Source organism: Telopea speciosissima, chromosome 7, assembly GCF_018873765.1.
Source record: "Telopea speciosissima isolate NSW1024214 ecotype Mountain lineage chromosome 7, Tspe_v1, whole genome shotgun sequence".
Classification (NCBI taxonomy): domain Eukaryota; kingdom Viridiplantae; phylum Streptophyta; class Magnoliopsida; order Proteales; family Proteaceae; genus Telopea; species Telopea speciosissima.
Window position 1 is genome coordinate 49,104,955 of NC_057922.1, and position 16,061 is coordinate 49,121,015.

General features: G+C 42.4%; 2 protein-coding genes across 2 annotated transcripts in view; both read right to left on the reverse strand.

Annotated features, from left to right (window-relative positions):
- Positions 1-12,217: 12,217 nt before the first annotated feature.
- LOC122668084 (peroxisome biogenesis protein 6) overlaps positions 12,218-16,061 on the reverse strand; it is a 176,232-nt gene continuing 172,388 nt past the window's right edge. The window contains exon 17 of the mRNA XM_043864638.1: positions 12,218-12,230. The gene's annotated coding sequence lies outside the window, so the exon portion shown is untranslated. The remainder of the gene's footprint in view (positions 12,231-16,061) is intronic.
- On the reverse strand, positions 12,601-13,587 carry LOC122668651 (conserved oligomeric Golgi complex subunit 1-like). Its single transcript, XM_043865189.1, has 2 exons — positions 13,480-13,587; positions 12,601-12,805 (listed from the first exon to the last, which is right to left on the reverse strand). The coding sequence occupies exons 1-2, from the start codon at positions 13,554-13,556 to the stop codon at positions 12,601-12,603; spliced, it is 282 nt and encodes a 93-aa protein (XP_043721124.1). The 5' UTR covers positions 13,557-13,587.

Consider the following 16,061-nt stretch of genomic DNA (forward strand, 5'->3'; position numbering starts at 1 on the left):
ATAGGAGGAAGCATCGAGCCTGCTGATCCTGAAGGACGGACGGCGACTGGTCTGTAACAACCCTCTCATCCCAGCTACCCCTCAGGACCGACGCGGGGATCTCTCTCCCTGTAACGGCAATCCCCAACTGCTGCCTGTAGTACTCCAGGCGCTCTGATGGCTCTACCGAGGCTATAATCCTCTCCTCCGGAGTCAGTGTCACGGGTAATCCACCAAAGGGGAGTCCCGTGATCATGTAGAAATCTAAGGGGGTGACCGTCGCCTCACCAAAGGGAAGGTGAAATGTATGGGTGCTCGGCCACCACCTCTCTATCAGAGCTCTCACAGTCGGACTGTCCAACTCGCGAGCCAGGGACGAGGCGATGTGCCCCAGCCCGGTCCGAACAACCCGCGACTGTACCGCTGGGCAAAGTGTGCGGTACCACTCTGAAACAGCCTCCAGCCCGTAATATTTCTTGGGCGAAGGAAGGGAGCTGCCCTGCAAAGAAAAATAAGGCAAATGGTTAGCCGAGATAGTGAGGACAACAATTAAACAATTAAATAAAAAAAAAAATAAAAAAAGAGAGAAAGAGGAGAGGCTGTAAAAGGTGGCGTCACCCAGATTTGCGTACCAAAGGACACTTAGGGTAGTGTCTGATGGCCTCGCTTTGATTTGTGTGCCACTAGGTGCCTAGGAGGGTATCTAGAGGCGTTATCTTGATTTGCATGCCAAAGGACACTTAAGGTGGTACTTGATGGCCTCGCTTTGATTTGCGTGCCACTAGGTGCCTAGGAGGGTATCTAGAGGCGTTACCTTGATTTGCATGCCAAAGGACACTTAAGGTAGTGTCTGATGACCTCGCTTTGATTTGCGTGCCACTAGGTGCCTAGGAGGATATCTAGAGGCGTTACCTAGATTTGCGTGCCAAAAGACACTTAGAATATTTGTCGATGGCCTCGCTTAAGTTTGTGTCTTTGCTAGGTGCCTAAGATGATATCTGGGGGCATTACCTACATTCGCGTGCCATTAGGAGCATTGGGGCAGAATCTAGGGGCATTACCTCTAATCTATGCGATGAAGTATGAAGCTAATATAAATAAATGCATAAATTGAAAGGAAAAGAGTAAGAATACTGACCTGGCCCCATATGGAGCGACAACCATGGTGGGCCGTGTCGACCAGGGTGACCCCTGAAAAATACCATGCAGCCCGTGCATCGCGATCAGTGGTACCGAGTAGTGGCTCCCGGTGAGGCTCGGCGTCCTCGTCGCGGAAAGACATGGTGTGAGCAAATAACGGGTTTGAAGTCGAAAATAAAAAAAGCAGAGAGCTTCACAGCAGAAATGGGAGTGAAGGAATGAGGGAGGGAACCCTCTATTTATAAATTCTCTATCGCGCCCACGCGCCGTGGAATTCTCCACGGTCCCGTGGAACAGCGGCACACGGCGCCGTGGAGGATTGCCCACGGAGCCGTGAAGTCTGGCACGGTGCCGTGCACACGGGGCCGTGGACCCAAAAAAACAAAAAAAAAACAAAATATATATATATATATATAAATAAAAAATAATAAAAAAAAAAAAAAAAAAAATATATATATATATATATATATATATATATATATATATATATATATATATAAAATATCCCTAGTGAAATCCCTCAATACTAACTTTCGATAAGTGGTGCCTTATCACCCTCCGGACTTGATGGTTTATCGAGTGGAACCTTATAACCATCCAAGTTTGACTTTTGGTCGAGTGGTGCCTTATCACCCTCAAATTGGATCTTCGGGCCGAGTGGTGCCTTATTTAGATCTTCGGTCGAGTGGTGCCTTATCACCCTCCGGACTTGATGGTTTCGACGAGTGGAACCTTATAACCATCCAAATTTGACTTTTGGTCGAGTGGTGCCTTATCACCCTCAAATTAGATCTTCGGGCCGAGTGGTGCCTTATCTAGATTTTCGGTCGAGTGGTGCCTTATCACCCTCCGGACTTGATGGTTTGGCCGAGTGGAACCTTATAACCATCCAAGTTTGACTTTTGGTCGAGTGGTACCTTATCACCCTCAAATTGGATCTTCGGGCGAGTGGTGCCTTATCTAGATTTTCGATCGAGTGGTGCCTTATCACCCTCCAGACTTGATGGTTTTGGTCGAGTGGAACCTTATAACCATCCAAGTTTGACTTTTGGTCGAGTGGTGCCTTATCACCCTCAAATTGGATCTTTGGGCGAGTGGTGCCTTATCTAGATCTTGGTCGAGTGGTGCCTTATCACCCTCAAATTGGATCTTCAGGCCGAGTGGTGCCTTATCTAGATCTTGGTCGAGTGGTGCCTTATCACCCTCAAATTGGATCTTCGGGCTGAGTGGTGCCTTATCTAGATTTTCGGTCAAGTGGTGCCTTATCACCCTCCGGACTTGATGGTTTCGGTAGAGTGGAACCTTATAACCATCCAAGTTTGACTTTTGGTCGAGTGGTGCCTTATCACCCTCAAATTGGATCTTCGGGCGAGTGGTGCCTTATCTAGATTTTCGATCGAGTGATGCCTTATCACCCTCCGGACTTGATGGTTTCGGTCGAGTGGAACCTTATAACCATCCAAGTCTGACTTTTGGTCGAGTGGTGCCTTATCTAGATCTTCGGTCGAGTGGTGCCTTATCACCCTCAAATTGGATCTTGGTCGAGTGGTGCCTTATTTAGATCGTCGGTTGAGTGGTGCCTTATCACCCTCAAAATTCTATCCCAGTGGAGTCCCTCATATTCGATTCGGTAGGACGAGTGGTGCCTTACCTAGGTCTTTGGTCGAGCGGTGCCTTATCACCCTCAAAAATTGTTTGATCAATAAAGATTTGGTTCTTCCGAGTTTTTCTTTTGAGGATTATCGAAAGATTTCATCGCGATTAACGCCTATTTTTAGCAACTCGCGCCTTTGAGCAAAGCGTCGTGATACATGCTCTTAGTGACAAAATTAGTTGGTCTTTTGTCTTTACCCTTCTTGTTGGCACAGGCCTCGGCCAAAGAGGGGCAAACTGTAGACACTGATTTTTGTCACCCCCTAATTGGCGATGATGACAACGGGACATGGACGATGGACGACGCACCCCCCCCTCTTTTCAGACCCAAAGATACCTGGCCCATAGGACCAAGAATCATGTTGAGCACAAAAGGACCCATTTTAGGCCCAAAAAAAAGGAAAAATGACACTGCGCGCCCACGGCGCCGTGGACGCCGTCCCACGGCACCGTGGGTACCTTCCCACGGCACTGTGGGGAGGTGTACTGGATTTCTATGGCGCCATGAGGGGGTGTGACATCAGCCTGCTGACGTCACCCACGGCGCCGTGGAGGACTTTTCGGCTAGGAGAGAGAAAAGGTCCCTCCCTATAAATAGGAGGGTCCCCTCCCACATTTCCCAAGGAATTTTGGGTAGAGAGACCCTCCCCAAGTGATTCCTTGCATCTTTTCCCCCTTTTCACCCTCATTTCTCCTCCTTCTCTCATGAGTGTGTGAGTATGTGAGGTTTCCCTGGGGTGGATAGATCCTTCGATTGTCCCTCTGAGTATAGAGTGCTTTGGCTCCTTAGCTTTGGTATCCCGTCTGTGCACGGATAACCATCAAAACTCCCTTGTTACAGACGTTATTCTGTCTGTTTACTCTTTTCCAAATCACTCGAAAGAGCCGTTACTCCGCCGAGAAAGAAGCAGCGTTAGTCCATTCGTCCATCTCCCCTGAGCCAGGGGCATACAACCATACAGGTATAATTATTGCATTTTGTCGATCCAATGTAGTCCTTTCATGTTTTACCGCTTTAATCTGCACTTTTTACATATATAATGTAGTTTATTGTACTTTAGTTTAATTCATAGCACCTGAATGTAGTTCATAATATCCCCCATCCCCGTAATAAGAGAGAAACAACATTCGTCCTTACTTAGCATCTAACACAGAGAGACGGCCGGCGGGAGGTGGGTGCCTAACACCTTCCCACACTCGTAACCTGACCCCTTACCCGAACCTTTGGTTGGACCATATGGAGTCACGTAGCCCGATTCCGCTCACCACGGGTAGGGCTACACTTAATGGGTCCTAGGCCCTAACCCTAGGTGGCGACTTCTCATTAGGTTAACATATTTTAATGCATGATCCCAATCCCCTATTTATCTTATATTGACAATGTTATCCACATCCATACACACACACATGTATCTCCCAAAATCCTATGTCACCAAGACACCAGAAAGAAGGGCTGAGGAAACCTTCGTCCCGGAGGACCGCGGTACTTACACAACCTCTCACAAAGCCAAACCTGTCGTAGAACAGAGTGAGGGTAACTCTAAGCACATGGCAAGGGAAAACAAAAAAAGAGAAAAAGGAAAGTACCTGCAACAAGTAAGGACTGCCGAAAAAATCCTCACTACGTGGAGAATGGCTCCCACTCAAGATATACAGTCTATAGACATTGAATTTTGTCACCACCCCCGGTGATGACGACAATTGGACACAGATGATTGATGACGTCCCCCCAAGGACTCTTGCCCCTGCACACAAGCCATATCACCCTCACATCTCTACAAATGATTTATAAGACCTTTTACCAAATGCTAAATGAGGTACTACTCACCGTCCCCGACCACGGCGGGCCGTGAAGGTTGTAGGGGGGCAGGCAACCCTCTTGCCAGGGGTAGGGGTGGAGCCCCTTAACAGAAAATTTTATGGAGTCAAAAGGGAAAAAACCCCAAAAAACGGAGATGTCGACTCGATAGGTCTATTTGGCACCACAGTGCCACGATAGGTCTATTTGGCATCACGAATGACCAGATTACCCTTATAAATAAGGGTGACCCCCACCATCATTTTTCATGCTAGAAAAGCCCCAAGGGTGGGTTCCACCTCCATTTTCTCCCATTCTTTGCTCCTTTTAAGCCCTCCAACATCCCTTTTAGTCCCCCTTCTGCTAGCTTCGATCATATTTCCCCATGGGTAGATCCTTCGATTACCCTACCTAAAGGTTGTTCTTATTCAAAATCTTGTTTTCCCTCAATTCTTGGCCCACATTTAACCCATATACAGTCGTTGCTCTGCTCGAGTCTAACTAGAGAAATCTCGTATACAGCCATTATTCTGTCCGAAGTTTGAGTAACGAAATCCCTTTTACATAGTCATTACTCTGTTCGACAAGAGAGAGGCAAGCCGATCATTCGTTTCCACCTAAGCTATGGGATATCGTATATTTCATATTTGGTACATTTTCCTTTATTTCTTTTGTTCCTTGACAGATATTTGTCTCTTTCTTTCTTATTATTTCTGGCACAATGTAGACCATTAAAGTGGTTAACTTTAATGTATATAGTATATGATTTTTTATGTTTGATATATCATAATATAGCCTTGCATGTTGGTATAAGTAGAGAGGCTACCACTTCATTTATAGTCTAACATTTTATTACAAACATGGAAGATAAATCTTAGCACAATCAACATGTGCAACATGTGCATAATGAACCTAGACACACTAGTGTATCTAGTTACATTACACAAGGAGAACCGGGTTGATGCAGGGCATCCACCAGCCAATAGGCCAGCACTCCTATTCTCCAAAAGTCACTTCCACAGACCCAAGCCCAAGTCCAAGACCAGAACCGCTGCCTAGCCTAGCTTGGTTCAGATCGAGCCATCCTCAGTCAAATCGTGGACTCCTAGAACAGTCAAATTCTGGGAGATTCTTTGTGCCTTTTCAAATTCCAAGGCAGTACAAAGTATCTCTTTGGTTCTCCTAGTTTCTAGTGCTTGACTTTTTGTATTCCAAGGCAAGTTTATGAGCCTTTTCTTATTCCTAGGACTATTTAGCCTTTTCAATTTCCTAAGTAGTAGTGCTTTAATGTTTTGCTCAGGTCATCTCAATTTGACTTGTTGGCAATTACCTTGTCTTGGAATCCCAAAAGTCCCTTTATTATATTTTTCTAGTTTCAAGAGGCATTTAGCCTCCATGCCTTGGGCTATATAAGAAAACCGTGGGAGCCTCTCTTGGGAACCATGAATTGAGAATCAAAAACTCTCTTTGAGAATTCTGCCTTGTTAACTCAAGTGGCCAAAAGTGAATCTCTTTTGGTGTGCCTAGGTGGGACTCCTACGGTGGGCAACTAGTGGGACTCTAGTTTGCCAAATTTATCTTTTGTTTTTATGATTAAAATACATCTTCTTTCTTCTTCCCTTCAAAGCTTCACCCCTCACCACCATTACCAACACCATCAACAGCCTTAAAGTCTTGTAACTTACCCTACTTTGGTCCTACACAACCTGATTTGAATCCAGAATTGATCCTGAAGTGCAGATCCCTTAGGATCCGCCACCACGGGTCAATTTCAAATTCTTCAACATGAACAACATAGATTGGACCATAAAGGGATCTTTGTCAAAGATTTGATTTTGTGCCTCAAACAGTAAATTTTTTTAGTGAAGCATTTGGCACTGAGTTCACAAGATGAATTTTCCTCTTAGTCCTCATACTTTATTTCTGTGAAGGATGTACATTTCCATTTTGTCAAGAGTTTTCTTAGCAGCCTAATATGGAATATCCAGGCAGCTATCTTGGGTTGTCCTTCACCAGTAATAAAATTGCTTTTAAAACACACACACAAAAAAAAAAAACTATTTCCACCCAGAAATTTCAACCCCTAGGAGACAAAACTTTACTCTTCCATAAATGCAAGATTTGAAGCTTGAAAACTTGGGGTTTCCTACCATGAGGGTAAATCCAGCACACCCATCTGATAATGTGTGTGATGCGACCACAGGGTTTGAAAACCTTAAATTTGGGTTGCAATGGGCCCACCCAAGTTTAACTAACCAAGGTTGAAAGATAATGACAAAACTGCAAATCAGCTGAAATTTTCAAAGGAGGGCGGCAATTTGGTAAACAAACGGAATCTTAAAGATAGCATGGTAGTTAAATAGGAGGGATATAAAGGTGAGTGAGTAATAATTAAGGACTAGGGATAAACTAGGAACTAAGGTATATAAAGGATAAGGGCTGAATTAGAAGTAAAAGGGATGGGCAATTATGGGATTAATGAAATAAGGAAATAAACATACCACGATATGTGGTTGTCTTTAATCTCTCGACAGCCACCACAAGACTGAACCAAGGTGAGTTCTATAGCTAGTACTTCCTCCACAAACCTCTGTGAAAATGCTGAAGTCCAACTTTTCCTAGAACTTACTGTGAAAGAGTCAGGATTTAACTTGCCGGTCCAAATCTTGTACATAATCTCTCTCTTGAGTGGAATTTCCATTTCTTCCTGAATATCAGAAAAGTCCATTTTTTTTTCTGAAAGTATCTTTGCTTCATTCCTACCAAGCACCATTCCCAGGTCTTCTTTCATTTTGCTACCAGTTTACTAGGGATAGTTTTCGAGTCGCCTATGGAGTAAGAGGGGGCTTGGGGCTTCGCAATCCAGAACTTCTCTTTCTCCTCGCTTGTCTGACCTAGCGACCCCTGTCCTCCTGTCTTTCTAAAATAGCAGAATCGTGGGACATCAAAAGTGGGAAGTTTCTTGTTGTGTTCCAAACCGGTGGTGAACTTGGTTCGTTCAATTCTTAGGAAGCGAAGAAAACCCCTAAACTGTAACCAGAGGCAGCGAAGCCAGCGAAGAAAGCTGGAGTGCCCTAGCACGCTCCTACTAGGTTCGGGGTTTTCTCGCTTGTTGCTCTAGTGCGCCCAACTGAAAAATTACAGCGCGCGCGTTAGCTCAACGGTGCTCTACGATCAGCTTTGCTCCACCCAAGTGCTTATTTTAAGGGCAAGCAAGTCGCCCTTAAAACAAGCACTTGGTCGCCTCGCCTTTACTCTAATAAGGGTGGTCTACGATCAGCAGCAAGATACGGCCAAAAAGCAAGCCGGGGGTGCTCAAGCAAACGGAGGGTGGTCTACGATCAGCTAGCTCATAGTTGCTTGGTTAATGCTATCTTCCTGCTGTGTTTAGCGGTGCTTTTATTCTGGTAGGTCAGTAACTCAAGTTGGTTAGGCTAGATTCGAACCCCCTCTTGGGTGTCTGACTTCTTTTCACTCTCTTTGTACTTGAATCGGGCAACCAAGTCTACCCTCAAAGTCCTTGCCCAAAGTCAGTCTCAGCATGAACCAGGAACGTTTTTATTATATATTAATTAGGTAGGGGGAAATGGCTCAAGCGGCAAAACCCTTCTTCGTCAAAACGGGGTTCTGCACTCTCATCCCCGAAAAGGAAGGTCAGTTGAGGAGCGTAGCTGTATCGATTCAACCAATGTTGCTTCTCCGAAGCCGAGATTAGGAATTGTCCCCCCCGAAGAGCAGTGGCTCAGTTGTGACACGCATGGTTCAAGATTTTGTGAAATTTCGGCGATATATCGGTTAATTTCGAAAATTTTGACATGTTTGAGATGAAATGGCTAGGCGAAATGAAAAAGTATACCCTACGTGACTCATTAAAGGCCCCCTATAAAAGCCACATTTCGCTGCTAACGGTCAAAATATTGACCAAGAGCTAGGCCGAGGCTCTTTTTGGGGGTTTTTTCTTGTTTTCCACTCTTCCAACTTGGATTCTAAGCATCTTCCAACTTATTCTTCCTCTTTTTCGACGGATCATCGCCGGAAACACGTCGGAAACACCTCCTAGCAAGATTGTGAAGGATTTTTCAATATCTTAGGATAGGTTACCTTCAGTATGTTGATGACTACATTTACATGGCAATTTTGGATGACTACACTCGTTTCTTCTCCGAAACTATACCGTGGTCCACGTATGTCCTTTAGACAGAGAGCAATGGATGTCGACTCCAGTGGAGCATGAGTGGGGTCGATCCAGGAAGGCATAGCAATTATTATTAAGATTTGTTTCATGACAGCTGTGAGTCTTGTGAGTTGTGAGTTATGACTTGTGAGTTTGTGAACTTGTGAGTTTGTGAACTTGTGACTTTGTGTATTGACTATTGAGTATTGAACTAAGGACTTTATGCACTTATGAATTTTTTAGTTTAAAGTTTAAACTAAAGGCTACATTTGACTTTATTTTTTATTCATTACTTTGTTTCAATTTGTTATTATGTCTTTGAGTACTTATACAATGGGGTATTTAACTATTTATACATCAGGGTCCGACCGTATACTGTCAATCAAGGGTGCAAACCCAAAACACCACTTTGAGTTTATTTTTTTGCAATATGAAGGTTTAAATGTGTTTATTTAGCTTAAATAAAGGTGTACATGAAGTATCAAGCCTTAATATGGCCAAAAACCCACCGAGATGGAGTGCCGAAATATGGCAGAAAAAATACCATATTTCGACGAAATTTCAGTATATTTCGGATGTCTCAACCAGCCTGAAATGGCGAGATATCGCAAGATTTTAAACTATGGACGCACGCCACCTGAGAGAGACTCCACAAGTATCAACACTCAATCGAAAGAAAGAGCAATCAATTAGATGCAACACACGTCCACGTATGGCTCCGTGAGAAGGGCGGTGGACGCTAACGTGCACCTTGTTGTACTTGTACCTCACTCCCGTCTTCAATGGGGTCTGCTCTTTCTTTTTTGGGAGAGTATGCCAATATGATCTAGTACTTCCTCCCTAGAGAAACAATCAGTTCGGAATTTTAGAATATTATTGATACAAACCTAAAAGGCTAGCACGCCAAGATTGATAACTGGTAGAGAATAGAGTTTTGATCTGAACTTGGTTTCATTAGGCTAGGGTTGATTAGGGTGGCTGGCCGCTGGTTCTAATGGAATATTAGTGACAAGTTCTTAAAATTAATCCTGGTTCTGTAATGATCAGATTAGGGAATGCTGCAGGGACTGGGAACGTGAACAGTTACAAAAAGGTGAAGTTGTAAGGGGTTGGATTGAAGCTAACCTGCAACAAAAAGTGCTGCTGTAACTTTGCTGATGGAAGCTTGAGGTTGAAAATGATGAAACAAAAAAAGATAAATTTAGCAAACTAGAGTCCCACTAGTTGCCCAGCCATAGGAGTCCCACCTGGGTTGCTGAATCTCACAGCTCTTGTTTCTCACAAGGGTTCTCACAAGAGGATTTTTGTTTACAAAATTCTGGGTTTGACTTTTGAGAGCAGCCAGGACTTGCATTATATAGAGATGAAAATCTTGATTACAGCACAATAACATTAAAGAGACTCTTAATTCCAAAACCCCTTTGGAATTCCCCATACATAGAAAACAAATCCTAGACATAGAAACTATAAGCAAGAAATAGAAAAATGTTCCCAAGACATAGGAACTACAAACAAAAATAATTGAAGAAAACATTTAAAACTGCCTAGGAACATGAAAAAGACACTTAACTAGAAACTAGTACAATTAAAAGACACTTTGTTGGAACTGAGGAGTCACTGCTGGGATAGAAAATTCACTAGACCATTGTTGGCTTGTGGTGCCAGACTTGGCAATCCCAAGGGTCCACGAATTTGCTGTGAGGGACAGAATTGAAATCAGTCCAGGTTGGACAGATCTGGGCTGGTCATTAACTCGGGCTGGGCCTTCTTTGATGGACCAGCTGCTAGTTTCATGAACTTGGGCTGGGCCTGGTAGGCTAGGCCTGGCGGGCTGGCTGAATGCCCTGCATCAATTATTCTCCACTGCAAACCCTCCCAAGAACAACAAATATCAAATGGAAAGGGAAAGCAACAAAGGAACTGGAGAGACCTCAGATCTGGCGATAAACTTCAGATAGATCTGAGCATGGTAAATCTCAGTTGAAACTGACCAAAATCTCCGAGTTGTTTCGGTTTCGGGCCTGGCCAAAACGAAACTCACGGTTGACACCCAAGTTTCAACACTGGGTTTCAACCCAGGGAGGCTCAGGATCGAAATCCAGTGTTGAAACCTCGAAACAAGAACCGGCAAATCTTGGTCTCGGGCCTGACTGAAACCAGGTCCAAAACAATATCTCGATCCTTGGATCTGAGTTTCACTTGGAACCTCACAACAGGTATGGTTATTGGGAGCGAGATTTTAGGGGTTTTGTCACACAAGAAAGGACTTCCTTCGAGCCAAAACCTAGGTTGAAAGGAAGAGGGAGGAGAGGAGAGGCATCGACAACCAACGTTACTGATCGTAGGTGTTGCTGGAACAGGGTAGGTTAACAAGAACAAAAAAGGAAGAAAAGGAGAATAAAGGAAGGAAACGAGAAGTAATGAAGGGATAAGGAGAAGAGAGGAACTGATCCATGAGAATGAATAATACCTGAGAGAAGTTATTTCAGAACGCAGTGGAGGGGGGAAGGGACGACAGCCAAGCTGCCCAAGCAACGTAGGCAACACTCAAATTAAAACTCAACTTTTTATTCTTCAATCTGTTTATTACATTGGGTTGCTTACATATATAAAGAAAAAAAATAAAGTTTCCTAACTAAACTCTAAAACTGAAATAGAAGTAAAATCAAATCTTATATCCTAGTTGTATTAACATATCTAACTTCCTACCAAAATAAAACAGAATAAAATAAAATAAAATATTACAATATCAACCTAATTTAATGCCTAAATATCCTACTGGACTCAAATCAGATTTGGACCCAGTTCTTGGTCTGGGCTTTCAAATGGGTTCAGCCTAGTCCACAGAAGCGATACTGCATCATTGAGGATTAGCAGCAAGTGTAGCACCCTCATCTACATCAAACCAGGTACCAACTTATACCAACAAATAACAACTTTAAAATTCTTTCAAAAAATTAGTTGAGGAAAAAATGAAAATGTGTGATCTTTTGCGAGGTGTGGTTGGATCTGGCCTCTATGTCATACACGTGTCTTAGGTCTTTCATGGTATCAAAAAATATGAGGTGAGAAATTGACCCCTTCTCCCATGTGGCAGAGGTCTATAGGAGTGAAATTTGGCACATTAAAAAAAGGTAAAACAAGGAAAAAAGAAAACAGGAGCCATCTTGAGCTTCCAACTCAGATGACATGTATAAAAATTGACTACATAATTCCAAGGCTGCTGTCCTTAAACAGGTGCCTAGAATTAGCATATCTTCCTAGATCATTTCAGCTACCCAATGATGCAAGTTTTAAAATTTCTGAATTCAAAATATTATCAAAAGGGAAGGTGGGGGGGGGGGGGGAATAATATAATTAACCCCACAGGCCTTAACACATTTTCTGCCACGTCAATGGCTGATTTGACAATTCTAATCAATGAACATGTAGGTTAGTCGTTGGATTGGCTTTGTATCAAATTTCATAGCACATATCAACATATGGCTCCCCATACAGTGAGCTTCCTCTTATATTTTCACCTATCCAATTGAAGTCAAAATTATGGACATTTTCCAGCTTCTCAAAGCTTTGTTCCTCCATGTGGCATTACCATTTGGACTAAACCTAAACCACGAGGCTACATATATGTGGACAAAACCAACACCCACTACTAGAGGCACTGAAATCTAAAATATGAGTATACACAGAGAAGACAAGAATGCCGAAATCACTCAGTGCCAATTGAGCTGCCTCATGGCACAAAAGCAAGACCCACTACTAGAGGCTATTTCCATGGCCATGGAAAGAATCCACTCACACAAAAATAACTTCATTTATTAAAAAAAGACAAAACTGCACTAAGGGTGGAAAATTTTCAAACAAAAAAAGTAAGGCCTTTTACCTGCATGAAAGATTTCAAAAATGGTGTAGCAATCCCAAAACTCGAGTTATCATCAAAATCAAGCTTTGGAGAGAGTTCTCCACTAGAAATTGTCTTCCAAGAGCTTCGAGAAGCAACATCAACAGAGGTCATTGGAAGAGATGATTTCGATGTCCCTCTTGAAGACAGTGCTGGTGCGCTGAACAACCATCATGAGGAAAACAGAGACAATTAGAAACCATTGAGCATCATGAAGATCTAAGGATTAGGAAGACATAAATATCAAAAGATAGCTCAGAATCTAGAAGACAAAGATGCCAAACTGATAAGCATTAAGTACCAGTCCAGCCAACATGGCTGAAAAAATAAGTATCAAATAACGGTAGCATCAGGAGATATCAAGAAATTAGAAAAGAAAATTATAATACCAAAAAATAGATGAAAGCAGGTGCAGAGTATCCATTGCCAAAAGCAAAGAAAAGATTATCCAGCAAATGATAGATTAGAAGGTCTAGGAAACAGAAAAGAAAGCAGCCAATATCTTTAAAATGTGAATAAGAAGCAGGAAGAGATATTGAGAAGAAAAAAGAACTCCTAGTGGAGGAGCAAAGAATCACCAATACTATCAAACAACTCTACCCTAGCGAAAACAGAAAACACGAATAGAGGGCAAAAACCAAGCATTGCACTTCAGGAGCTTGAGGGGTTCATTTGAACTCTTGCATGATTCAGCACAATGAGACAGAATTTTGGCACTCAATTAAAGGCAAAAAAGAGAGACAAAAAAAATAGGCAATGTTTGAAAGAGTAAATATGTAACAACAAATCCAATACCAAGTGCATCTGTATATCTCAATGAACAAAGACACTAACCTGATTGAAAGGTACTTGAAGCGTGGAACTGTAGAACATCTCATTATGTTTGACTCGGTGGAGGAAGACTTCTGCATTGTACCAGTATACACTCGATTAAGTTGTACAAAGAAAGGACAGCATGTCTCAGGTAAGACCGCTTCACATTCTCCCAAAGGTATGGCTCATACCTGCAGCATGTACAGTTCAGAAACTAAGGACGTACTAAATGAGATGAGATTAAAATTCACCAATGCAAAGGTTAGAACAATTATTAATAGAGACACAATGGGAATAGTTCCAGTCTTCCTACCCTCAAGCATACCCATTTGGAGGTGGCTCCACTGCTTGGTGGAAATTTTTTTTTTTTTTGGGGGTGAATAACTGCTTGGTGGATTATCACTAAATTAATCCGAAGCTATGATGAAAAGTACCCGTGAACAGTACTTTTAGAAGAAAATGAAGGGAGAGAGAAAGGAGAGGCACCAACTACCGCTTCAAAATAGAACTAAACCTTAACTCATTCCGTTATCAAATCAGCCCATTACATAGAATACCAAACCACTAATTTATAGATTAACAAACCACTCAAATTTCTATTCTTAACACAACTCATAAATTAAAAACATTCCTAAACTTCAGGCTCAAGGAATCTGAAATTATCAAGTTTTTAGAAATTTTGGAGTTTCTAAAATTAGATTTAGCAGTCCTTTAACAAAATAGAAACAATCCAAATAGTAACTCATTATGGACCCTATCTAACCTAAATCTTCTAGAAAATTGAAAATAGAAACTGTTCCAAAAAGGATGTTGCAAAAGGGAAACTGACTTCAACATTAAGAGACAAAATACTTAGCTAAAAAGGACTATTGCTAGACTAAATTAACATTACTTAATGGCACATGGGACCCACACAATCTTATTTATATACTTTATCCCGTGTAGGCGTGTACCCCCTTAAATCCTAACTTTTGGGCTTATAAAAGAGGCACATCAGATTAATAAACCCAAAAACAAAAGGTCCAATGCCCGTAGGACCCAACCATGGGCTAGAAAAAATCTCTCAAGGACCCATTGTGTCACACCCCGGCCCGGTGATAAGGGCCAAGTATGACTGGATGTGTCTCACATCCAACCAACCCACCAGGATCGCAAGTGCTGTAGTCTATTCGCAATCTCAAGCACAATAATCAGAATTAAATGCAGCGGAAGCAATATAATAAGACATAAGACAGTATTTAAGGGAAAACTAATGATAACAGTTTATATATTCATATATGAACATTTATGTACAGCAGGGTTACAATGCTGGTTCACAAAAGATGTAACACTAACTCAAAAAGATTATATATAATAGATACTACAAAAGTGATATAACAAAAAGGGGAGAAGAAGCCTGATCAGTCTGGGAGATCAGGAGAATGAGCAATCATCATAGGAGCACGAAGCATCGTGCTCCACCAGAACAGTAGTGTCAACTCCACAGTCAACAGGAGAACCCCGAACAGAAGGAGTCCCCACAGAAATACAAGCAGCAGCGACAGTAGCCTCATCTGTAAAATAAAGTGATCACGGGGGGTGAGCTCTCGACTGAGCCCAATAAGGGAATGCATGCAAAACAAACACATTACACATGATGCATGTTCTAGCCTAACATGCACCTATCATGGAAACTAAGTCTCATGAAGTTCAAGTACTACTGTGGTAAATGCTAACCTCGGTCCCGGAAACACATAACCAGACGTCGGTCACCCGAGCGAAACCATTCTACCACGGTGAGGACCCACCAGGAAAGCATATCACCAGGCAACTAACCCAACAGACCCCAATGACCAACGCTACTGTTTGTTCCCACAGCGGAACACACACGCTAACATGGGACAGTAAATGGCACCCCAGCATACCCTTCGGTTGTACCACGGGTTGTCCAACACCTTACCCCCTGTTGGTAAGGGACGTAGTACTGGGTTATGATATATCAGCCTAGCCCAGTGCAATCTATGCATGAAGAACATGTATGGATTGCAGAGTTGTAAGAATAAATAGTACTTCACTTTCATCAATTGAATAGTAACAATAATATCAATGCAAATGCAGCCTAATATCATATGCAGACTAGTGCAAAACAAAAGCAAGCTAACAAACTACATGCACAACTGTATTGTTTATGAAGTATGACATGGCACATAGAATAAATAACAATTAAATAATAAACACGCATAAAATAAGTCAAAATTCCCTTACCTATAGTGTTAGGCTAGCCTAGGCAATAAGATCCCAGCAGACTAGACAACAACAGAAGAAGAACAGCAAAAATAGTCCTAGAACAGAACGAAAACAGCAAGCATTAGGGTCTGGTATACGTCTAGGACAGTACCCTACCATTGGAGGGCAAAATGGGCATAAAAAAAAAATGAATCGGAAATAGGGGCAGAATTGGGGTTTTTGGCCCAGGTGCTCTGATCTTCACATACAGGTCACCAATTTCATGTTTCAGACCCAATTCAAGGTGGGTCAGTCCTCTTGTCTGTTGAAGTTCAAAATTACTTATTAAATTGGGGGTTTTGGTTATTTATTCCCAAATTAATGGGTTAGGGTTCATA

What these genes read in the sequence shown, in the direction of transcription:
- LOC122668651 (XM_043865189.1), bottom strand. Translation starts at nt 13,556, where the DNA reads ATGCAGAAGTCTTCCTCCACCGAGTCAAACATAATGAGATGTTCTACA. An exon ending in TTCAAGTACCTTTCAATCAG is followed by an intron (nt 12,806 to 13,479) that starts GTTAGTGTCTTT and finishes ATGGTTGTTCAG; the next exon opens with CGCACCAGCACTGTCTTCAA.